Source organism: Elephas maximus, chromosome 4 (genome assembly GCF_024166365.1).
Source record: "Elephas maximus indicus isolate mEleMax1 chromosome 4, mEleMax1 primary haplotype, whole genome shotgun sequence".
NCBI classification, from domain to species: Eukaryota; Metazoa; Chordata; class Mammalia; order Proboscidea; family Elephantidae; genus Elephas; species Elephas maximus.
In genome coordinates, this window is record NC_064822.1 from 67,529,717 (window position 1) to 67,556,519 (window position 26,803).

At 36.5% G+C, this 26,803-nt stretch overlaps 1 protein-coding gene across 1 annotated transcript; it reads right to left on the minus strand.

Annotated features, from left to right (window-relative positions):
* Positions 1–1,796: 1,796 nt before the first annotated feature.
* On the minus strand, positions 1,797–26,803 carry LOC126076248 (uncharacterized). Its single transcript, XM_049884825.1, has 5 exons — positions 26,749–26,803; positions 13,795–13,890; positions 12,912–12,995; positions 2,102–2,152; positions 1,797–1,825 (listed from the first exon to the last, which is right to left on the minus strand). The coding sequence occupies exons 1-5, from the start codon at positions 26,801–26,803 to the stop codon at positions 1,797–1,799; spliced, it is 315 nt and encodes a 104-aa protein (XP_049740782.1).

A 26,803-nucleotide genomic window follows, 5' to 3' on the forward strand; every position in this document is an offset into this window, starting at 1 on the left:
AACTGTATGGGGCAGTTCTACTCTGTCCTATAGGATTGCTATGAGTCAGGATCGACTCTACAACAGTGGATTTTTTGTTTTTGTATTATGTAGATATTATATATATAGGTATACGTATATACCTATGTATAAAAAAAAAACCCAGTGCTGTCGAGTTGATTCCAACTCATAACTACCCTATAGGACAGAGTAGAACTGCTCCATAGAGTTTCCAAGCACCTGGCGGATTCGAACTGCCGACCCTTTGACTAGCAGCCATAGCACTAAACCACTATGCCACCAGGGTTTCCATACCTATGTATATGTACGTACATATGTGTGTGTGTGTGTGTATATACGTATAACACCCTGAAATAAACTTCAGGGTGTTATTCATATAGATATTTTATATATATAATATATATGCATCAGTTTATTTCAGGGTCTTATTCTTATATATTTTTCTCTTATGCTTGTTATAGAATAAGAGAACCTGTAAGACTGAAGAAGAAGGCAACAGGACCTAAGAAGTTTGTAGGCAAAAGACCAATGGGAAGGGATAAATAAGTCTGCAAGTGAGTGCAATTGAGAGGAAAAGAGGAACATAAGAAAACTTTGACTCCGAGGCATTTCGGAATGTATTTTCCACTGCTTATCCTAAGTATCTCATGAACACCTGGATACCCAGGGCCTAGTGGATAAGACTGAAGTTTTCACTAGAACTCCTATAGCCCTCACCATCATCTTCTAAAATGATTCTGATTCAGGACATACGCCAAAAATCATTGATATGGATCAAAATCTTTATTAAAGACAATAACAGAACTTGAATCAATGAAAGAGAAGAGACAATATAAAAGCAACAGCCACATAGGGGATGAGAACTAAAGAATAAAGCAGAGCTATATTCTTTTAACATGCTCACATGTACTAGGGGACATCACTCCTACTAATCTCTTTTAGTGATTCAAAAAATAGTAGAAAAACAGCCATTTTTTAAAGGAGAGCTAAAAAATCTCATAATATTCTATTCTTGAAAATTCTTTTTCTCCTTGTTCATCTCTGGAAGATGCACCCATGGAAGATAAATGTAAATAAGTCTGTTTTGCATGAACTTGGTCTGATGTAATTTGTTGTTAGGGGGTTGGGATAGCATCAGGGTTATGCCCACTGTCTCCATAGTAGGATTAAAAAAAAAATTTTTTTAGGATTACCTTGGCTTAATTCTTGGTTTGAATTCTTACTAGCTATGCAATGTTGGAAAAATTTCTCCTTTTCTTATTGATATGACCATGATAATATTGCTTGTCTCATAGGATTATTGGGGAGTACATGAGTTAATACAAATAAGTCACTGAAGCAGTGTCAGGAATATCAGAAGCAAACAATCAATATTAGCTATTTGTTGGCATCAAATTTTTTTATAAAGGTCCCAAATTCTTATATATTTGCATTTACCTCTATATACAAATATTTACAAATAAAAATCACATGGTCATTCTTAAGGTTGTATTTTCAGCTATTGAGCTTGATTAAGAGATTTTCTCCAATTTATACATTGAGCTTAACATGCTTGAATGAACATAAAAAAAAAATTTTTTTTTTAGAATGAACATAAGATACTAAAAATTCCTATTTATAAACATAAGATACTAAAAATTCCTATTTATAATTATATAAATGTAAGAATAATAAGAATGAATATCATGACATCCATTTCTAATTCATCTTTGATATTTTTCTTGATAGGACTGGAGCTCAGTGCTTCAGAACAATTTCTTTGATGCCAAGATTTTATTTTCAGGAGGCATAAAATATCAGTTTTCTTCAGAGATGGAGCACATACCTTGACAAAACAGAAAGTGCATGTATGAAGATAACGTCATTACCCATGGTCATTCAATGTATATAATCCTTGGATTATTATTTTCCATTACCTTCCCTAATTTCAAGAGAAGTCCTGATACATTAGAGTTTTTTTTTGGGGGGGAAGCACATTATATTTATTTAACTTTGATCTTATATTTATATAATTATATCTGTACATCTAGATTTAAGCAGCTTACACATGATAAAAAAGACTCCCTTTGTTTTTCTATGTCATTTTACAATATGTACTCACATTTTTTCACATTGGCTTGCATATCATTCAGGATCTCTTGTTGTTGACGAACTGAAATCCACAAATTTCACACATAGAAAAATATTTTTAAGGCCATTATCACTCAAACATTTGGGACTACAAATAAAATAGAAATCTAAAATTCCATAATGACAATTCATCCATTTGTTTTTTATTATTAAATAAGTAACTGTTACTATAATTTGCAAGTAACTGATCTTAAACTAGAATTTTTTCTGAGGTGTATTTATGAGTTAGTGACTAGTCCTTTATTAAGTGCAAGTTCGTACATTCGATTCATGCCTTTCTAAACAGTTAGTGAGCCTGGACACTTGGGACTTAATTACCTAGCCTATCTTTGTAGCAAACATCTTTGACAGAGCACACAGTCATTCAGTCACAAACTAGTATGTATTCTATCACTACAGTGCTTTATATATGTTTCCCTCTACACAGTACCACAGCCTTTTATCTGTTCAAGCCTTCATTATTTTTATACTGGACTATTATAGTATTTACTTTTTACTCTGTCTCTAGTTCTCACTTTCCAATGGTTCCCTAAAATCATCTCTAGAGGTAACACTCCCAACGCACAGCTTGAATAATGTTACCCTGTCAGCCATCTTCAGAGGCTATCAATTGTTTATAACATTCAAACTTGTTAACATAAAGTTACTACAATATTGTGTCATTGTTAGGTGTCATTGAATCAGTTCCAATTTATAACAACTGTATGTACAACAGAACAAAACAGTGCCTGGTCCTGCACCATCCTCACAAACATTGCTATGTTTCAGCCCATTTTTGGAGCCACTGCGTCAATCTACCTTACTGAGTTTTCTCCTCATTTTAACTGAAACTCTGCTTTACCATGCATGATGCCCTTCTTCAGGGACTGGTGCCTCCGGATAACATGACCAAAGTATGTGAGATGAAGCCTTGCCAACCTTGCTTTCAAGGAGCATTCAGGCTGTACTTCTTCCAAGACAGATTTGTTTATTCTTCTGGCGGTCCATGTTATATTCAATATTCTTCACCAATGTTATAATTCAAAGACATCAATTCTTCTTCAGTCTTCCTTATTCATTATCTAGTTTTTGCATGCATATGAGGAGATTGGGTCAGGTGCACCTTAGTCCTCAAACTGACATCTTTGCTTGTTAATACTATAAAGAGGTCTTTTGCAGCAGATTTCAGCAAATGCAATGTATTGTTTGATTTCTTGACTGCTGCTTCCATAGACATTGATTATAGATCCAAATAAAATGGAATCTTTGTCAACTTCAAACTTTTCTCATTTTATCATGATGGTGCTTATTGGTCCAGTTGTGAGGATTTTTGTTTTCTTTTTTTTTTTTTAATTTTTATTGTCCTTTAAATGAAAGTTTACAAATGAAGTCAGTCCCTCACACAAAAATTTATATACGCCTTGCTACATACACCCAATTGCTCTCCCCCTAATGCGACTGCTTGCTCCCTTCCTCTATTCTCTCTTTTCGTGTCCACTTCGTCAGCTTCTAACCCCCTCTACCCTCTCATCTCCCTTCCAGGGAGGAAATGCCAACATAGTCTCAAGTGTCCGTTGATTGAAGAAACTCACTCCTCACCAGCATCCTTCTCCAACCCATTGTCCAGTCCAATCCCTGTCTGAAGAGTTGGCTTTGGGAATGGTTCCTGCCCTGGGCCAGCAGACGGTCTGGGGGCCATGAACACTGGGGTCCTTCTAATCTCAGTCAGACCTTTAAGTCTGGTCTTTTTATGAGAATTTGGAGTCTGCATCCCACTGATCTCCTGCTCCCTCAGGGGTTCTCTGTTGTGGTCCCTGTCAGGGCAGGATTTTTGTTTTCTTTATGTTGAAGTGTAATCCATACTGAAGGCTGTAGTCCTTGACCTTCATCTGTAAGTGCTTCAAGTCATCTTCACTTTCAGCAAGCAAGGTTGTGTCATCTGCATAACACAGGTTGTTAATGAATCTTCCTCTAATCTTGATGCCTGTTTTTCTTCATATAATCCAGTTTCTCGGATTATTAGCTCAGCATACATGTTGAATAAATGTGGTGAAAGGATACAGTTCTGACACACACCTTTCTTAACTTTAAACCACACAGTATCCCTTGTTCTGCTTGAAAGACTGCCTCTCATTTTATGTACAGGCTTTTCATGAGCATAGCTAAGTATTCTGAAATTCCTATTCTTCTCAATGTTATCCATAATTTGTTATTATCCACACCTTAGAATACCTTTTCATAGTCAATAAAGCACAGGTAAATATCTTTGAGGTATTATCTGGTTTCAGCCAAGACCTGTCTGACATCGATAATGATATCCCTTTTCTATGTTCTCTTCTAAATCCTGCTTGAACTCCTGACTGTTACCTCCCTGTGCACTGCTGCAACCACTTTTGAAAGATCATCAACAAAATTTTATTTGTGTGTGATGTTAATGATATTGTTTGATAATTTCTGCATTCTGTTGGATCACCTTTCTTTGGGATGTGCACAAATATGGATCTCATCCAATTGGTTGGCCAGTAGCTGTCTTCCAATTTTTTGACACAGATGAGTTTGTTGGCACAGATCCGTTTGTTGAAACATCTCAACTGGCACTCTGTCAAATTCTGGAACCTTGTTTTCTGCTGTTTTCTTCAGTCAGCTTGAACTTCTTCCTTCAGTACCATCATCAATTCTTTAACATATGCTACCTCCTAAGAGATTGAATTGGCCAGTTCTTTTTGGTACAGTGACTCTGTCTTACTTCCATCTTCTTTTGATGCTTCCTGCATCATTCAATATTTTCCCTGTAGAGTCCTTCAATACTGCAGCTCGAGGCTTGAGTTTTTTCTTTAGCTCTTTCAGCTTGAGAAATGTCTAACATGCTCTTCCTTTTTGGTTTTCAAACTCCAGATCTTTGCACATTTCATTATAATACTTCACTTTGTCTTCTCAAGCCTCCCTTTGAAATCTTCTATTCAGCTCTTTTACTTCATCGTTTCTTCCTTTTGCTTTAGCTACTCTATGTTCAAGAGCAAGTTTCAGAGTCTCTTCTGACATCCACTTTGTTCTTTTCTTTCATTTCTGTCTTTTTAATGACCTTTTGCTTTCTTCACGTATGATGTCCTTGATGTCATTCCACAGTTCATCTGGTCTTTGGTCATTAGTGTTCAATGCATTAAATCTATTCTTGAGATGGTCTCTGAATTCAGGTGAGATATACTCAAGGTTGTATTCTTGCTCTTGTGGACTGGTTCTAATTTTCTTCCATTTCAACTTGAACTTGCATACAAGCAATTGATGGTCTGTTCTGCAGTGGTCCCCTGGCCTTGTTCTGACTTATGATATTGATATTTTCTGCTCTCCTTTTCCACAAATGTAGCTGATTTGATTCCTGTGTATTCCATCTGGTGATGTCCATGTGTATAGTCGCCATTTATGGTGCTGAAAAAGGTATTTACAATGAAGAAGTGGTTGGTCTTTCAAAATACTATCATGCAATCTCTGGTGTCGTTTCTATCACCGAGGCCTATTTTCCAACTACTGATACTTCTTCGTTTCCAACTTTAACATTCCAATCAATAGTAATTATTAATGCAACTTTTTTTTCTTTATACTTATTTATTATTTTGCCTGTTTAGATGTCAAACTTCTTTTTTATTAAATTTTATTGTGATTTAGGTGAAAGTTTACAGAGCAAATTAGTTTCTCATTACATTGTTAATACACAAATTGTTTTGTGACATTGGTTGCCAACCCCACGGTGTGTCAACACTCTCCCCTTCTCTACCCCTGTTTCCATTCTTCTAGCCTTCTTATCTTTGCTTTTGGGCTGATGTGCCCACTAGTCTCATATATATGATTGAACTATGAAGCATGCCCCTCATGTTTGTTATTTTTGGCTCTATGTGCCCGTCTAATCTTTGGCTGAATGGTAAACCTCAGGAGTGACTTCAGTATCGAGTTGAAAGAGTGTCTGGGAGTCATGCTCTTGGTGTTTCTCCAGTCTCTGTCAGACCAGCAAGCCTGGAATTTTTTTTTTTAATTTGTATTTTGTTCTAACTTATCTCCTGCTCTGTCCAGGACCCTCTATTGTGATCCCTGCCAGAGCTTTTGATGGTGGTAACTGGATACCATCTAGTTGTTCTGGGCTCTGTCTGGTGGGGATTATGATAGTTGTGGTTCCCTAGTCCTTTGGACTAATCCTCTCCTTGCGTATTTGGTCTTCTTCATTCTCCATTGCTCCAGCTGGGATGGGACGAGTAGATGTATCTTAGATGGTCGCTTGCAGGCTTTTAAGACCCCAGTCTCTATTTACTGCAGTTAGATGTAAAGCATTTTCTTTAGAGCCTACGTTATGCCATTGGGAGCTAAATGTTTCCCAAGACCATGATCCCCAGCCCTCGGCCCAGTAGCTTGGTCTCTTAGGGTGTTTGGATGTTTCTGTGAAGCTTCTATGACTTTGCCCTGGTCAAGTTGTTTACGTCTTACCCTTCATCAAAGTTAACGCTAATCTACTATCTAGTTAGCATTTTTCCCTCTCACCTCTCTGTTCTCTCGTAACCATCAAAAAATGTTTCTTTTTGCGTGGAAACATTTTCACGAGTTTTTTAACAGTGATCTCATATAGTATTTCTCCTTTTGTGATTGACTTATTTCACTCAGCATAATGCCCTCCAGATTCATCCATGTTGTGAAACGTTTTGTAAACTCATCATTGTTCTTTATTGTTGTATAGCATTCCATTGTGTGAATGTATCATAGTTTGTTTATCCATTCATCTGTTGATGGGCACTTAGGTTGTTTCCATCTTTTTGCTATTGTAAATAATGCTGCAATTAACATGGGTGTGCATATATGCATTTGTGTGATGGTTCTTATTTCTCTAGGATATATTTCTAGGGGTGGGATTGCTGGATCACATGATATTTCCATTTCTACTTTTTTAAGGGAGGGTCATATTGTTTTCCAAAATGGTTGTGTCATTTTGCATTCCTACCAACAGTGCTAAGAGTTTCAATCTCCCTGCAACCTCCCCAACATTTGCTGTTTTCTGGGTTTTTTTGTTTGTTTGTTTTGATTTGTGCCAGTAATGTCATGGTGAGTTGGTATCTCTAGTAGTAGTGATCATGAGCATTTCCTGGTGTGTCTATCAGCTGCTGGAATGTCTTTGATAAAGTGTCTGTTCATATCCTTTTCTTATTATTTAATTGGATTTTTTTTGTCTTTTTTTTGTGAAGGTATTGGATTTCCCCATAGGTTTTAGACATTAGACCTTTGTGGGATATGACATAGCCAACATTTGTTTCCCAGTCTGTAGGTTCTCTTTTTACTCTTTTGGTGAAGTCTTTTGATAAGCATAAGTGTTAATTTTTAGAAGATCCCTTATATCTACCTTATCTTCTGGTGTTTGTACATCGTTAATTGTGGCCTGTATACTGTTTTTGCCATATGTTAGGGCCCCTAGTATTGACCTGGTAAGGTGCAGTGGTTAAGAGCTCAGGCTGCTAACCAAAAAGTTGGCAGTTTGAATCCACAAGCTGTTCCTTGGAAACCCTATGGGACAGTTCTACTCTGTCCTATAGGGTTGCTATGAGTCTGAATCGACTTGATGGCAACGGGTTTGGGTTTTTTCTTTTTTTTTTTTCTTTTTTGTAGTGTTGACCCTATTTTTCTTCCTTGAACTTTATAGTTTTGGGTTTGATATTTAGGTCTTTGATCCATTTTGAATTAGTTTTTGTGTATGTTGTGAGATGTGGGTCCTGTTTCATTTTTTACAGGTGGACATACAGTTTTGCCAGCACCATTTGTTAAAAAAGACTGTCTTTTGCTCATTTAATGGACTTTCGGCTTTTGTGAAAGATCAGGTGGCCATAGGTAGATGGATTTACAGCTTTACAGGTTCTGAGCTTAGGTGATCCAAGCCCTCCCACTTTGTTCAACTCCAATAATGCTTTACATATCTGGGGCCTCTTTCCTTTCATATAAAGTTAATGATTAGTTTTTTAATCTTGTTAAAGAATTCTGTTGGTATTTGGATTGGAATTGCATTGTATTTGTAGTTACTTTGAGTAGAATTCACATTTTCACAACGTTGAGGCTACCTATCCTCATGGTATGTTTTTCCATTTATTTAGGTCTCTTTTGGTTTCTTGCAGTAGTGTTTTGTAGTTTTGTTTGTAGAGGTCTTTTATGTCCATGGTTAGATTTATTCCTAAGGTTTTATTTTTTTAGGAACTATTTCTCTCCGTAGTTCTCTTTATCAGCGTATAGGAATCCAAGTGATTTTTGTAACTTTGTCTTGTACCCTGCTACTCTGCTGAATCTTTCTATTAGTTCCAGTAGTTTTCTTGTGAAGTCTTTATAGTTCTCTATGCATAGTATCATATCATCCATGAATAGTTTTACTTCTTCCTTACCAACTTGGATGCCATTTATTTCTTTTTCTTGCCTTATTGCTCTAACTAGGGCTTCTAGCACTATGTTAAGTAAGAGTGGTGATAAAGGGTATCCTTGTCTGGTTCCCATCCTCAAGGGGAATGTTTTTAGCCTCTCTAGACTGAGAATGTTGTTGGCTCTTGGTTTTGTATAGATGCCCTTTATTTATTTATTTATTTATTACATTGATCAATTTTTCCCTTCTATTCCTATCTTATTGAGTGCTTTTATCAGGAACGGGCACTGGACTTTATTGAATGCCTTTTTTATGTTGATCGAGATGATATGTGATTTTATTTTACTTATGTGATGGATTGCATTGATACCAATGCATTTAGAGTGCCTGTTTAATCATCTTCAGACTGCAGAAGTTGGTAAAAATCTTTAATTTGTTCATCTTTGGCATTAGTAGTTGGTGCATAAATTTGAATAATAGTCATATTAACTGGTCGTCCTTGTAGGAGTATGGACATTACCCTGTCTTTGACAACATTGTACTTCAGGATAGATCTTGAAATATTGTACCATTTTTTAATTAGACCTATTATGAAATCCTTAACCTATATCATTTCATATTGACGTGTTTTATTTTATTCAGAAGGTTCTGTCAATTCAGGTAACACAAATTTAATTTTAAAAAAGTGGGGCAGAGTGTCCCTAACTTTATTTTAGTCTGAATGGTCTATGGTTACTTCTAAGAGATTTTGGAGACGTCACATAAGTTGTAGAGAAAATCTGTCTGTATGTCTGCTTTATCAAGATCTTATCACAGTTCAATTACAAAGTCATGTAACTTAATGAATACAGGTTTTCACTTTGGTCGGTCATATCGCTGTGGCTTTGAGTTCTCTGAATCATATTACTCCAACTTGAATTCCAAATGCATTGCTGGACTCACAGGAATAAATGTGATAAACATTTCTATTATTCCCTCAGCAGACCTTAGAGTATTGACATTGAGGTTTTTGTTTTTAATGATGATTCAGTGGAAAAAGGATGATCACCAACTTCCATTTCCTCAAAACTGCAGTCTTTCATATTTATTTCCAAAAAGGAATCATTCCATATTTTAAACATATTTTCTTAGGATGTATGCCGTTAATCATGAATATGATGGTAGTTGAACAAGAACTTACACATTCTCTACGTTGTTTGAGATGGAAAGCTAAATAATAGGAATCTTAAGACATCTTTTGAATAAGCAAGCTACGTCTGGCTAAATTTTCTAATCAAGAAACTTGTTTTTTTTGTTTGATTATTTTTTACAGACTTTCTCTCTATATTTCTGTCATATATTACTTATCCCTGATTTGTTTATGCCAAGGTCTTAATATCCACTAAGGACCTTGCTTCTAATTGGTAATTTGCAAATAAAAGTAACTTATTAGATACAGGAAACTGCTCCTGCTAGTTCAACTTCTTCCCTCCTCTCCCTTGGTTATTGAGACAAAGTTTGATAATAGTAATATGGAAGGAAAAGTTTATGTTAATTAGAAGACTTTGGTCACTTATTTCATTTATTTCACTCACTAATAAGTATTCTACACGTAAATTATATTAGTGTTCTCATGACTTTATTAAGGTGTGCTAATCAAAGTAGTATGCGCAGTTGCCACAAAATGCAGTTTGGCTCTAGTAATAAAATAGTCTTCCCTACTTATTGATAATTGTAAAATAGGCTGTATCCACACACCATCATGGAGGAGTTCCTATTAGAACCCTCTGCCTTTTAGTTCAATCTTCTCTACTTCAATATTTGCTACCCTGTGTCTGACATGTTCAGTGCATCTTCATTTCTAGGGTGTAAGATCATTTCCTCTTAAAAAAGTAATACGTGCCTTTATCTATTTTACAAAAAAAGAATGCAAATGTATATGCTATAAAAAGTGAAAAAGATCCCTTTCATGTTCCCTCCCTCCATTGCCATTTGCTTTCTCAAAGATAATCACTATTAATAGCTTTGTATACATCTTTCTACACCACCTGTCTGTCATTTTGTCATACTGTGGTGGCTTGCTTGTTGCTATAATGCACAAAGCCATGTCACCGGTATTTCAAATACCAGCAGAGTCACCCCTAGTGGGCAGATTTTAGTGGCGCTTCTAGACTAATACAGACTAGGAGGAAAGGCCTAGTGATCTACTTCTGAAAATTAGCTAATGAAAACCCTATGGATCACAACAGAATGTTGTCCCATACAGCGCTGGAAGGTGAACCGCCTAGGTTGGAAGGTACTCAAAATGCACATTGAGCACAACAATTGACTCAAGCATACCAACAAATCATGAAGATGGCACAGCAGGACCAAGCAACATTCTGTTGTACGTGAGGTCCCCATGAGTCAGAGGCCACTCCATGGCAGCTGACAACAACCACAGTGCAAATGTAGATAAAAATACTGATTCACTGAGTTGAGGTAGTGACTCCTAGGTTCATCTCACCAGACAGAGGGCACCATAAAAGACTATATTATTACAGTATCTGATTTTTCTTTCTTGATACTGGTTAGGATCAAAACAAGGAAGATAAAGAGTCTGTTTAGACATGTGAATTGCTAGGTGTCTAAGATATCTAAGAGGAAATATCAACTAAGAAGCTTAAAATATGGACGTGGATGTTAGATCTTGCTGGTATATAGGAAAGAGATGTTAACTTTGTATCTAGTTTCCATATCGAATTGTTCTTTTTATTCCGTTGTTTTGCAATAGATTTTCTTGGAGTATCTGGGAAAGCAAGAACATCACTTGCAAATAATCACAGAATTTAATTTTACCTTCCAATATCTAAATAGGTTTTCCTGCATTATTGCTTTGCCCTGGACATCCAGTGAAATGTTGAATTACAGTAGTCATATGAGTCATCCTTGCCTTCCTGACTTTAATGAAAATTATTCTAATGTTTCACTATAGAAGATGATATTTGCTGAAGATTCTTATAGATACCCTTAACTGAAATAAGCATGTTTACTTCTACTTGTAGTTATTTCATTTTTGCTTCTATATTAACAGATCTTTTGATAAAATTCCAAACATCCATCCCTGAATTTAACCAGAATTTGATCATCAATAAATATTCTTTCAGTACAGAGGAGCATTACCTTAGCTCTCTTATGTAGGGTTTTTCTTCTATGCCTGTAAAAGATATTGGTCTATAATGTTTTCCTGTGTATATTATTTTTCCTCATTTTGGAATAATGCTTATGCTTATCATATTGCTTAGGCTTATCATATTAGGGAGCCTAGTTGGTGCAGTGGTTAACAACTCAAGCCATTCACCAAAATGTTTTTTTAATATAGATAACTAAATAAATAAGAAGTGGCTCCAAATAGATGCAGCCGATAATCTTTAAAGGGTTAATAAGAAGTACTTAATATGTTAAAAACCAAAAAATCAAATCTGTTGCCATTGAGTCGATTTTGACTCATAGCAACCCTGTAGGACAGAGTTGAACCACCCCATGGAGTTTCGAAGGAGCAGCTGGTGGATTCGAACTATTGACCTTTTGGTTAACAGCTCTAGCTCTTAATCACTGTGCCACCAGGGCTCCTACGTGTTTATTCAATTTCTCTACATTGTCTTGAGCCACTTTATCATTATTTGTGTCTTCCCAAGAAACCATACATTTCAACAAGCATTAGTGCATCTGTTATCATTAAAATTATATATTCTGCTATTTCTATATTTGTTTACTTTGAGATTAGAATTGCTTTTGATCTACTTATGTTTTCTGTGTAATTAACCTCCACGTATTTTGGGCTGTCATTTTCTCTGCTTTTATAAACCGAATTAATTTTATTTTCTACATCTAAAGAAAATTTTCACATTTCTACTTATAGTACTGATTTGGATTTCTAATGTTTATAAATTTCTTCTTTAAAAAGCTATTATTAAGAAATATTGCATGTAAGCAATATGTGGCCTCAGTCCAATATCCAGATAATTTTGTTTCCTTTTTGGATGAATCCCTGTCCACCACCTTTTATTTCTTCTATTAAATTCTCTCTTGCAAATTACCTGATTTGATGCCCTGATAGTACATTTTTAACTGCCCAATCAATAAATTCTATAAGCATTTTTACATTTTATTACATTTCACAGTTGGTGAATCTAATATCAGTAGTAATAAGACACAATAGAGAATGATGTTACTATTTTCTCTTTTTATCAAAATACTGAGCTATTTACTGATGTCTCTTGATGAGGTCTCCTGGGTGAGTGCTATTCTTAACATTTTAAAAATTGAATTGAAAAAACTTACACATATATTTAAAGTAACAAATGAAAAAATAATAAAATCCTTAGAATTGATTTTAAAAGCATTTAAAAAATTGTTTACTAGTAATTTAAAACAAATTAATGAAAAAGCTCTAAAATATGCTTACCCTTTGCTATCATAACTGCAGCTATCACCAGAGCAATTAAATAAAGGACAGCAAATACCACGGCAGCAAGGCACCACTGAGACTCTGTGAAAAGAGAGAGAAGTGGGTTACTATGATGATCAAAGAAACAAGATTTAGGAGTTTGGGTTAGAAATAATCATTTTGCTCAAGAATATTTAATCCACTTGACTTGGACCGAAATCTAACCTCATGTTGTAGGAAAATATGCCTCAGACTCAAGGGGAAATCTAAAAATTATTTTGCATATTTGGATATAGCTTGGGAAGATTATGTGAACATTTTTACGTAGAACTGAGTAATGGGCTTAGAGCAAGTTGCCCTATTAGAGAAATCTTTCAAGCACTTCAAAAGAGCATTTCAAAAGTCTTTTTTTTTTTTTTTTTTTTTTTACTAGGGGTTTATTCCATCTCCCTCCCCTGATTATTTCTTCTATGTTTGATACAGAACTAGATTAAGGATGAAACTCTGACATTGTCTCTTGGGTCAGGCAGATATTCTGTGGCAATTTTTATAAAAGTCCATTGGTTATGAGATGCCTCACAAGCTCCACTTTGTTCTTAGAAATACTGAAGCATTAAAGGGATGCTTACGTTTTGCAAGACTGTAATACCAGTGCATATATGAGACTTTCTTTCTCCTGTGAATATGGCACATCGTTGTAAGAAATTGTGCCCATTGGTGGTTCATTGTCCATTCCCATTTGCCTTAACACAGCAGTTTAGGCCACTATGACCAGTTAAAAAGTATTGGTATGAGAGATAAACCCAGATTCAGAGATTAGTCCAGTAATTTTATTTTTCAGGATTAGTTCATTAAAATATTTAAGCAAAAAGGGAAATTTAGGGTTCTAAATGTCCTTTACCTTTTTTCTTCAAAGTCTTAGTTTGTTTTCTCTTCTGTATATTTGAAGAAAAAGGAAAGCGCACTTCTGAGTATGTCACTCTTTCCTCACAGAGCTCTAGAAAAATAAATAATAAACTATGTACGGAATAAATTTAATTCATACTTATATATAAATAAACACATATACATATGGGCTACATGAGTATATAATAGAAGAACATGTTAGAAATAATAAAAAAATGCTGCATTTTAAGCTTGCGAGAATACATTTGCCTCAGTAACATAGTAGCTCTGCAAAATGTGGCAAACTCATTTTTTAATTCTTACTTTCTTCCTTATAAAATAAGGATAACAACAGTTCTTATAGGCATATTGTAAATACTATGTTAATGCATGTAAAGTCAGTAACATACATAGAAATCATTCAGTGTTATCATTGTAATAGTTAGGAATAGTAATTGTAAAAATATAGTGATGGCCAGTAACATCATGAGTAACACTGGAAGTGAAAGCAAGAAGAGAAATATAGACATTGATTTAAATGTCCATTTCTTTTCATTTCTAGAGTTGAATTTTACCTTCATAAAAGGAGCATGAGGAAAACAAAAACATGACTAGTTTAATCCTCACTAAATGCGTAAGTTCTGTCAGTAGCACACTGCTCGTATTGCTTCAGTACAAGTTAAATAGAACTCACAGGCACCAAAAGTCAGTAACAATTTTCTAAATAAATTTAAATCTAGTCCATAGTAGATATTTACTTGTCAAATGATGATTGTCTGGAATTTAAATTCCCTTCAATTAGAAAATCTTACATTTATTCATGAAGACAAAGGGTTTCCAACTTCTCCTCTAAAAGCACCTAGTTATTGACTTTGTTACGTATGATATTATTTTCTCATCAAATGAAAGGATAGCTTAGCAATAAAAGTAGTACCCAATTTTACCTGTATTTATTTCATGAAATTCCACAGGCAAATGTTGGTCAGGAAAGTGGCTGGACGGTGCCTACTTCTCTACCTCCATAGTTTAAATATGATTGCAAGAGTCAGCTGATGAGCTGAGGATCAGCATGAGGCAAGTTCAAGGCAACAGGTCTCTTAATATTGCAACATCACACAGGATGTTTACATTAAGTTTAATACATAAAGTACTTTTCCCATTTAAGAAAATAAATGGCAGTATACTCCAGTGCTTATACTAGATTCAACTTGTCGTTTCTGCTATATATAATAAACCACTATATATAAATTTATTTCTTCTATGTGAACCACTTCTTTATTTCAAAATACAAAGTTAAAAATTATATTACCCGTAATGTTTTTTCTATGCTTTAGTTATTATTTAAAAAACAAAATTTTTTTTAAAGGCAATGAATAAATAATAAAGACTGAAATAGTTTTGTATAAATAAAATGATATATTGTATTTGAATACAACTACAACAAGTACTGATTTTTAGAAATATCTTTTTGGGGAACAATTGCACATGCTCATTGCAAATGATTCAAACAATGTAAAAATGTACACTATAAAAAATAAGATGGCATATACCTCTGTTCCCCAAATATAAACCCTGTTAACATAATTATCCTTAACCTTTCCTAATTTTTCAAGTGATCAAAGAATGTTGTCAGCAATATTGTTTAAAAAAGTAAAACAACTTATCAATAAATTAAAAATACTAAATAAATCAATTATAGTTTATCACTACAATAGAAACTTATACAGTCATTAAATATAGACAAGATAGTTCTGGAGGTATTGATGTGGAAACTTGTCCATGATATATTAAACAAGAAAAAAAATTAAAAATTATTATATGATATGATCTTATATTATGGTATCAAAAGTCTGTGGGTATGTATGCATTTGTAATATAATAATAATTATGTATCTAACATGGTGAATTAGAATTGCAATGTAATAATATTTAGGTAACTAATTTGATAAGTTTGTATTTTACCTAAGTGGTTTTCCATTTTTGTGCTATTCCTTTTGACTAATATAATTTATTTTTATCCTTGAAAACATTAAAGTGTGGGTATGTGAAATTTTTAGCCTAATGCCTGCTCTGAGACATAAACACCACATTGACCACGGGGGCCCCTACCCTCACCTTTGATTGATATAAATAAACTTCATAACAAAATTATATAATTTGGCAGAGAAAGTATGGCATTCTCCTGATCATTGTATTGTTTTTGGAAGAAAGTAATGGCGATGGATCAATTTCAGACATTAGTAATTTAAGTACCTGTGCATTAAATTCTGAAGTAAATGCTGAAGGGATAAAAAGAAATAATATAACTTCAAATTTAGTAGAAGAAAAAACAGATTAAGAAGAAAAAAATAAACACAAAGGAGCCAGGAAACAGTACAGCAAAGAACAGGGAGTACAAATATAAAACACAAAATGATATGATTGATAAAAACCCAAATTTAACAACAATAAATGTGAACCATCTAAATGCTCCAGTACAAAGATAAAAATTATCACAGTATATATTTTTTAACTTAAAGTAAGTTATCTGGTATTTACAAAAGTCACATCTAATAGATAAAGATGTGGAATGATAGAGAATAAAAGATAAAAGTATATATCATGCACACAGGAATCAAAATAAAGCTAAATATTCCATTACCATCTGACAAAATGCGCTTTCAGGTAAAACATAGCGTATAAAGAATAGATAATGAGTAGATTAGTAATGATAAAAGTTTCAATTCAAGAATACTATAACAAAATTGTAATACAGTCTTGAACATAATTTCAAAATATAACAAGGATTAAATGGCATATATACAAGGCACAATAAACAAAGCATAAACATTTGGGGACATTTTAACACACTTCTCTTGGAAACAAATATATCAGCCTGACCAAAAAAAAAAAAAAAGAGTTGAACAATATAAAGGGGTTTTGAAAAACACAATTTCCTTTGTTGAGTGAAGATGCCAACCTCAACGTTTTTGTTTGAAAAAATACATTTGTTTTTCTCTCGTACATGTGGAAAAATGGCTGGGTCTTCAGTTCTAGCTTGATTCATTTTCAGTTAGCATATTGTATGTATCATTAACTTCCTTCTGGCTTCTATATTCAGTGTTGTAAAATCAGCAGGTAGAATAAATGATGCTTATTCAAAGTATTATTCAACGTTATTCAGCACTAATTGCCTTTTTCCTCTTGTTATTTTTGGAAATTTATTATTGTTTCAGCTATTCTTCAGTTTTACTACTGTAGTGGATTTCTTTCTTTTATCCTGATTGCTGTTAATTAAAACTTCAAGCCTCTCAGTGTCTTTCACTATCTCTGGAATAGAAAAAGTTTTGCCCATTCAAAGGATATGAACACGTACTTCAATAAAGAAGACATTCAGGCAGCGGACAGATACATGAGAAAATGCTCTCGATCATTAGCCATTAGAGAAATGCAAATTAAAACTACGATGAGATTCCATCTCTCTCCAACAAGGCTGGCATTAATCCAAAAAACACAAAATAATAAATGTTGGAGAGGCTGTGGAGAGATTGGAACTCTTATACACTGCTGGTGGGAATGTAAAATGCTACAACCACTTTGGAAATCTATCTGGCGTTATCTGTTTTTTTTTTTTAACTTTTATTAAGCTTCAAGTGAACGTTTACAAATCCAATCAGTCTGTCACATATAAGTTTACATACATCTTACTCCATACTCCCACCTGCTCTTCCCCTATTGAGTCAGCCCTTTTAGTCTCTCCTTTCGTGACAATTTTGCCAGCTTCCCTCTCTCTCTATCCTCCCATCCCCCCTCCAGACAAGAGCTGCCAACACACTCTCAAGTGTCCACCTGATATAATTAGCTCACTCTTCATCAGTGTCTCTCTCCCACCTGCTGACCAGTCCCTCTCATGTCTGATGAGTTGTCTTCGGGGATGGTTCCTGTCCTGTGCCAACAGAAGGTCTGGGGAGCATGGCTGCTGGGATTCCTCTAGTCTCAGTCAGACCATTAAGTATGGTCTTTTTATGAGAATTTGGGGTCTGCATCCCACTGATCTCCTGTTCCCTCAGGAGTTCTCTGTTGTGCTCCCTGTCAGGGCAGTCATCGATTGTGGCCGGGCACCAACTACTTCTTCTGGTCTCAGGATGATGTAGGTCTCTGGTTCATGTGGCCCTTTCTGTCTCTTGGGCTCCTAGTTGTTGTGTGACCTTGGTGTTCTTCATTTTCCTTTGCTCCAGGTGGGTTGAGACCAATTGATGCATCTTAGATGGCCGCTTGTTAGCCTTTAAGACCCCAGACCCCACCTTTCAAAGTGGGATGCAGGATGTTTTCAAAATAGAATTATTTTGCCAGTTGACATAGAAGTCCCCTCAAACCATGTTCCCCAGACCCCCGCCCCTGCTCCGGTGACCTTTGAAGCATTCATTTTATCCCGGAAACTTCTTTGCTTTTGGTCCAGTCCAATTGAGCTGACCTTCCATGTATTGAGTGTTGTCTTTCCCATCACCCAAAGCAGTTCTTATCTACTGATTGATCAATAAAAAACCCTCTCCCTCCCTCCCTCCCTCCCCGCTTCGTAACCACAAAAGTATGTGTTCTTCTCAGTTTTTACTATTTCTCAACATCTTATAATATTGGTCTTATACAATATTTGTCCTTTTGCCTCTGACTAATTTCACTCAGCATAATGCCTTCCAGGTTCCTCCATGTTATGAAATGTTTCACAGATTCGTCACTGTTCTTTATTGATGCGTAGTATTCCATTGTGTGAATATACCACAATTTATTTAGCCATTCATCCGTTGATGGACACCTTGGTTGCTTCCAGCTTTTTGCTATTTTAAACAGAGCTGCAATAAACATGGGTGTGCATATATCTGTTTGTGTGAAGGCTCTTGTATCTCTAGGGTATATTCTGAGGAGTGGGATTTCAGGGTTGTATGGTAGTTCTATTTCTAACTGTTTAAGATAACGCCAGATAGATTTCCAAAGTGGTTGTACCATTTTACATTCCCACCAGCAGTGTATAAGAGTTCCAATCTCTCCGCAGCCTCTCCAACATTGATTATTTTGTGTTTTTTGGATTAATGCCAGCCTTGTTGGTGTGAGATGGAATCCCATCGTAGTTTTAATTTGCATTTCCCTAATGGTTAATGATCGAGAGCATTTTCTCATGTATCTGTTGGCTGCCTGAGTATCTTCTTTAGTGAAATGTGTGTTCATATCCTTTGCTCAAGTCTTGATTGGGTTGTTTGTCTTTTTGTGATTGAATTTTGACAGAATCATGTAGATTTTTCAACTATGACATCTCAGGCACTGGTCTGAGATGTCATAGCTGAAAATTCTTTCCCAGTCTGTAGGTGGTCTTTTTACTCTTTTGGTGAAGTCTTTAGATGAGCATAGATGTTTGATTTTTACGAGCTCCCAGTTATCGGGTTTCTCTTCATCATTTTTGGTAATGTTTTGTATTCTGTTTATGCCTTGTATTAGGGCTCCTAGGGTTGTCCCTATTTTTTCTTCCATGATCTTTATCGTTTTAGTCTTTATGTTTAGGTCTTTGATCCACTTGGAGTTAGTTTTTGTGCATGGTGTGAGGTATGGGTCCTGTTTCATTCTTTTGCAAATGGATATCCAGTTATGCCAGCACCATTTGTTAAAAAGACTATCTTTTCCCCGATTAACTGACACTGGTCCTTTGTCAAATATCAGCTGCTCATACGTGGATGGATTTATATCTGGGTTCTCAATTCTGTTCCATTGGTCTATGTGCCTGTTGTTGTACCAGTACCAGGCTGTTTTGACTACTGTAGCTGTATAATAGGTTCTGAAATCAGGTAGCCTGAGGCCTCCCACTTTCTTCTTCTTTTTCTGTAATGCTTTGCTTATCCGGGGCTTCTTTCCCTTCCATATGAAATTGGTGATTTGTTTCTCTATCCCCTTAAAATATGACATTGGAATTTGGATCGGAAGTGCATTATATGTATAAATGGCTTTTGGTAGAATAGACATTTTTACTATGTTAAGTCTTCCTATCCATGAGCAAGGTATGTTTTTCCACTTAAGTATGTCCTTATGAATTTCTTGTAGTAGAGCTTTGTAGTTTTCCTTGTATAGGTCTTTTACATCCTTGGTAAGATTTATTCCTAAGTATTTTATCTTCTTGGGGGCTACTGTGAACGGTATTGATTTGGTGATTTCCTCTTTGGTGTTCTTTTTGTTGATGTAGAGGAATCCAAGTGATGTTTGTATGTTTATTTTATAACCTGAGACTCTGCCAAACTCTTCTATTAGTTTCAGTAGTTTTCTGGAGGATTCCTTAGGGTTTTCTGTGTATAAGATCATGTCATCTGCAAATAGAGATAATTTTACTTCCTCCTTGCCAATCCGGATACCCTTTATTTCTTTGTCTAGCCTAATTGCCCTGGCTAGGACTTCAAGTACGATGTTGAATAAGAGCGGTGATAAAGGGCACCGTTGTCTGGTTCCCGTTCTCAAGGGAAATGCTTTCAGGTTCTCTCCATTTAGAGTGATATTGGCTGTTGGCGTGGCATAGATGCCCTTTATTATGTTGAGGAATTTTCCTTCAATTCCTATTTTGGTAAGAGTTTTTATCATAAATGGGTGTTGGACTTTGTCAAATGCCTTTTCTGCATCAATTGATAAGATCATGTGGTTTTTGTCTTTTGTTTTATTTATGTGATGGATTACATTAATGGTTTTTCTAATATTAAACCAACCTTGCATACCTGGTATAAATCCCACTTGATCATGGTGAATTATTTTTTTGATGTGTTGTTGGATTCTATTGGCTAGAATTTTGTTGAGGATTTTTGCATCTATGTTCATGAGGGATATAGGCCTGTAATTTTCTTTTTTTGTAATGTCTTTACCTGGTTTTGGTATCAGGGAGATGGTGGCTTCATAGAATGAGTTTGGTAGTATTCCGTCCTTTCCTATGCTTTGAAATACCTTCAGTAGGAGTGGTGTTAACTCTTCTCTGAAAGTTTGGTAGAACTCTGCAGTGAAGCCGTCCAGGCCAGGGCTTTTTTTTTTGTTGGAAGTATTTTGATTACCGTTTCAATCTCTTTTTTTGTTACGGGTCTATTTAGTTGTTCTACTTCTGAACGTGTTAGTTTAAGTAGGTAGAGTTTTCCCAGGAATTCACCCATTTCTTCTAGGTTTTCATATTTGTTAGAGTACAATTTTTCGTAGTAATCTGAAATGATTCTTTTAATTTCATTTGGTTCTGTTGTGATGTGATCCTTCTCGTTTCTTATTCGGGTTATTTGTTTCCTTTACTGTATTTCTTTAGTCAGTCTGGCCAATGGTTTATCAATTTTGTTAATTTTTTCAAAGAACCAGCTTTTGGCTTTGTTAATCCTTTCAATTGTTTTTCTGTTCTCTAATTCATTTAGTTCAGCTCTAATTTTTATTATTTGTTTTCTCCTGGTGCCTGATGGATTGTTTTGTTGCTCACTTTCTATTTGTTCAAGTTGTAGGGACAGTTCTCTGATTTTGGCTCTTTCTTCTTTTTGTATGTGTGCATTTATCGATATAAATTGGACTCGGAGCACTGCTTTTGCTATGTCCCATAGGTTTTGATAGGAAGTATTTTCATTCTCGTTGCATTCTATGAATTTCCTTATTTCCTCCTTGATGTCTTCTATAACCCAGTCTTTTTTCAGGAGGGTATTGTTCATTTTCCAAGTATTTGATTTCTTTTCCCTAGTTTTTCTGTTATTGATTTCTAGTTTTATTGCCTTGTGGTCTGAGAAGATGCTTTGTAATATTTTGATGTTTTGGACTCTGCAAAGGTTTGTTTTATGACCTAATATGTGGTCTATTCTAGAGAATGTTCCATGTGCGCTAGAAAAAAAAGTATACTTTGCAGCAGCTGGGTGGAGAGTTCTGTATAAGCCAGTGAGGTCAAGTTGGTTGATTGTTGTAAGTAGGTCTTCTGTGTCTCTATTGAGCTTCTTACTGGATGTCCTGTCCTTCTCCGAAAGTGGTGTGTTGAAGTCTCCTACTATAATTGTGGAGGTGTCTATCTCACTTTTCAATTCTGTTAAAATTTGATTTATGTATCTTGCAGCCCTGTCACTGGGTGCATAAATATTTAATATGGTTATGTCTTCCTGATCGATTGTCCCTTTTATCATTATATAGTGTCCTTGTTTATCCTTTGTGGTGGATTTAAGTCTAAAGTCTATTTTGTCAGAAATTAATATTGCTACTCCTCTTCTTTTTTGCTTATTGTTTGCTTGATATATTTTTTTCCATCCTTTGAGTTTTAGTTTGTTTGTGTCTCTAAGTCTAAAGTGTGTCTCTTGTAGGCAGCATATAGATGGATCGTGTTTCTTTATCCAGTCTGTGACTCTCTGTCTCTTTATTGGTGCATTTAGTCCATTTACATTCAGCGTAATTATAGATAAATAATTTTTTAGTGCTGTCATTTTGATGCCTTTTTATGTGTGTTGTTGACAATTTCATTTTTCCACATACTTTTTTGTGCTGAGATGTTTTTCTTAGTAAATTGTGAGATCCTCATTTTCATAGTGTTTGACTTTATGTTAGTTGAGTCGTTACATTTTTCTTGGCTTTTATCTTGAGTTATAGAGTTGTTATACCTTTTTGTGGTTACCTTATTATTTACCCCTATTTTTCTAAGTAAAAATCTAACTTGTATCCTTCTATATTGCCTTGTATCACTCTCCATATGGCAGTTCAATGCCTCCTGTATTTAGTCCCTCTTTTTGATTATTGTGATCTTTTACCTATTGATTTCAATGATTCCCTGTTATGTGTTTTTTTTTTTTAATTAATCTTAATTTGTTTGTTTTTGTGATTTCCCTATTTGAGTTGATATCAGGACGTTCTGTTTTGTGTCCTTGTGTTGTGCTGATATCTGATATTATTGTTTTTCTGACCAAACGATATCCTTTAGTATTTCTCGCAGCTTTGGTTTGGTTTTTGCAAATTCTCTAAACTTGTGTTTATCTGTAAATATCTTAATTTCACCTTCATATTTCAGAGAGAGTTTTGCTGGATATATGATCCTTGGCTGGCAGTTTTTCTCCTTCAGTGTTCTGTATATGTCGTCCCATTCCCTTCTTGCCTGCATGGTTTCTGTTGAATAGTCTGAACTTATTCTTATTGATTCTCCCTTGAAGGAAACCTTTCTTTTCTCCCTGGCTGCTTTAAAATTTTCTGTTTATCTTTGGTTTTGGCGAGTTTGATGATAATATGTCTTGGTGTTTTTCTTTTTGGATCAATCTTAAATGGGGTTCGATGAGCATCTTGGATAGATATCCTTTCGTCTTTCATGATGTCAAGGAAGTTCTGTGTCAGGAGTTCTTCAACTATTTTCTCTGTGTTTTCTGTCCCCCCTCCCTGTTCTGGGACTCCAATCACCCGCAGGTTATCCTTCTTGATAGAGTCCCACATGATTCTTAGGGTTTCTTCATTTTTTTAAATTCTTTTATCTGATTTTTTTTCAGCTGTGTTGGTTTTGATTCCCTGGTCCTCCAGAAGTCCCAGTCTACATTCTAATTGCTCGAGTCTACTCCTCTGACTTCCTATTGTGTTGTCTAATTCTGTGATTTTATTGTTAATCTTTTGGATTACTACATGCTGTCTCTCTATGGATTCTTGCAACTTATTAATTTTTCCAGTATGTTCTTGAATAATCTTTTTGAGTTCTTCTACAGTTTTATCGGTGTGTTCCTTGGCTTTTTCTGCAGTTTGCCTTATTTCGTTTGTGATGTCTTGAAGCATTCTGTAAATTAGTTTTTTATATTCTGTATCTGATAATTCCAGGATTATATCTTCTTTTGGGAAAGATTTTGATTCTTTTGTTTGGGGGGTTGGAGAAGCTGTCATGGTCTGTTTCTTTATGTGGTTTGAGATGGACTGCTGTCTCCGAGCCATCACTGGGAAACTAGTTTTTCCAGAAAATCCGCTAAAAAAAAATGCAGTCAGATCCCTATCAGAGTTCTCCCCCTGGCTCAGGCTATTCGGATGTTAATGAAGCCACCTGGGGAGGGTGGGGGAGGGATCAGAGAGATAGGAGAGTAGCACCTCAGAATATAGCCAGAGCTGCTTGTCTTGCTTGGAATGACTATTACATCTGAGATTTCTGCAGGGCGCGTCGCCTATGTGTGCTTGCTGTGTGGAGATTGCCCCCGGGGGGTCTGGCCCACTGGACTCACGGTCAGATCCTGCGCTGCCAGCCTGGGACGGTGCGCTCCCGACTCCAAAATCAGTCGCTGCCTCCCAGGGACTCCCCGTCCCACCTATCACGTCCTCGCGCCACCCCGCGAACCGGCTGGGCTCCCCCCCGGGGTCAGCTCAGGCAAGCGGAGCAGCTCCCCCCACCTGCGCCGCAACCACGCCTCCCAGCTGGGACCCCACTCTCCCAGCTCCAAGACCCATCACTGTCTCCCGGGGACTTCTCCCACCGGCTGCGTCGCCATGCCGCCTGCGCGAACTGGATGGGCCCTCCCTCCGGGGTCAGTTCAGGGGGGTGGAGCTGCTCCCCGCGCCCGCGCCCCACCAAAATCCCGGCGGGCCAGCTCCCGGGCTGGGACGCTGCTCTCCCCACTCCAAGACCTGTCACTGCCTCCTGGGGACTTCTCCCACCGGCTGTGCCGCCACGCCGCCCGCGCGAACCTGCTCGGCCCCCTCCCAGAATGAGTTCAGGGGCCAGGGCTAGACCCCTTGTGCTGTCTGCCGCCCTGGGCTTTGCCCCAAATGGGGTGCCGAAGGTCACCTGACTGGTACGCTGGCTCCAGGCTCTGAAAACAATCGCTGCCTCTCCGTATTTGTTTGTTCTCCGTCTCTAAATCTGTGTTTGTTGTTCAGGGTTCGTAGATTGTTATGTATGTGATCGATTCACTTGTTTTTCTGAGTCTTTGTTGCAAGAGGGATCCACGATAGCGTTCACCTAGTCTGCCATCTTGGCCCCCGGCGTTATCTTAAACAGTTAGAAATAGAACTACCATACAACCCAGAAATCCCACTCCTCGGACTATACCCTAGAGAAATAAGAGCCTTTACACGAACAGATATATGCACACCCATGTTTATTCCAGCTCTGTTTACAATAGCAAAAAGCTGGAAGCTCCCAAGGTGTCCATCAATGAATGAATGGGTAAACAAATTGTGGTATATTCACACAATGGAATACTACGCATCAGTAAAGAACAGTGATGAATCTGTGAAACATTTCATAATATGGAGGAACCTGGAAGGCATTATGCTGAGCGAAATTAGTCAGAGGCAAAAGGACAAATATTGTATAGGATCACTATTAAAAGATCTTGAGAAATAGTATAAACTGAGAAGAACACATACTTTTGTGGTTACGAGGGGGGGAGGGAGGGAGGGAGGGTAGGAGAGGGTTTTTTTACTGATTAGTTAGTAGATAAGAACTACTTTAGGTGAAGGGAAGGACAATACTCAGTACATGGAAGTTCAGCTTAACTGGACTGGACCAAAAGCAAAGAAGTTTCCGGGATAAACTGAATGCTTCAAAGGTCAGCGGAGCAAGGGCGGGGGTTTGGGGACTATGGTTTAAGGGGACTTCTAAGTCAATTGGCAAAATAATTCTATTATGAAAACATTCTGCATCGCACTTTGAAATGTGGCATCTGGGGTCTTAAATGCTAACAAGCGGCCATCTAAGATGCATCAATTGGTCTCAACCCACCGGAGCAAAGGAGAATGAAGAACACCAAGGTCACATGATAACTATGAGCCCAAGAGACAGAAAGGGCCACATGAACCAGAGACTTACATCATCCTGAGACCAGAAGAACTAGTTGGTGCCCGGCCACAACCAATGACTGCCCTGACAGGGAGCACAACAGAGAACCTCTGAAGGAGCAGATCAGTGGGATGCAGACCCCAAATTCTCATAAAAAGACCATACTTAATGGTCTGACTGAGACTAGAGGAATCCTGGCGGTCATGGTCCCCAAACCTTCTGTTGGCCCAGGACAGGAACCATTCCCGAAGACAACTCATCAGACATGGAAGGGACTGGACATTGGGTAGGAAAGAGATGCTGATGAAGAGTGAGCTACTTGTATCAGGTGGACACTTGAAACTGTGTTGGCATCTCCTGTCTGGAGGGGGGATGGGAGGTAGAGAGGGTTGGAAGCTGGCCAAATTGTCACGAAAGGAGAGGCTGGAAGGGGTGACTCATTAGGGGGAGAGCAAGTGGGAGTATGGAGTAAGGTGTATATAAACTTATATGTGACATACTGACTTGATTTTTAAACGTTCACTTGAAGCTGAATAAAAATTAAAAAAATAAATAAAAATAAAAGAAAAAGTCTTGCCCATTAATTTCTCAGAGCACATCTGCCTTGCTCTTTTTTCAGTCTTTCTGGAATGCTACCTTCAGGCATTTGTCTAGACTGCTTCATGTTTAATTTCTTTTTTATGTTTTCTGTTTTGAAAAGTGGCTTTATAAATGTGTTCAATTCATTAATTCTCTTTTCATCCGTGTCTAAGTAGATATTAAGCCTCTTCAGCAATTTATTTTATTGTTCTAGAAATTCTATTTGGTTCATTCTCAAATCTACTTGGTCATTATAAGAATTTTTTTATTCTATAAACTGTGTGTCTGATTTCTATGATAACAGTAGTTTTTTTTTTAATTTTTTTTTTAGTGTCTTCTGCTGTCTTTTATGTTTCTGCTGGTCTATGTTTCTAATGTACCTTGTTTACTTGTGTGCTTATTTTTTTAGTTTGTCGCTGGCTCTGAGTTTCTCATCTTGTTCACTAATTTATTGATTGGAACTCATTAAACCTTGGATGAAAGTGTCGGTTATAGAGAATATTTGCATTTTCTTCCTCTAGGTAACAAGGGAACATTACTAATTTTTGACAAATTAAAAAAAAATAAATCTTGGCCTTGTGATCTTTTTAACCATATCTTGTTGTTGTTAGGTACCGTCTAATTGGGTCTGACTCATAGCAACCCTACGTACAGCAGAACGAAACATTGCTCTGTCCTGCGCCATGACCACAATTGTGGTCAT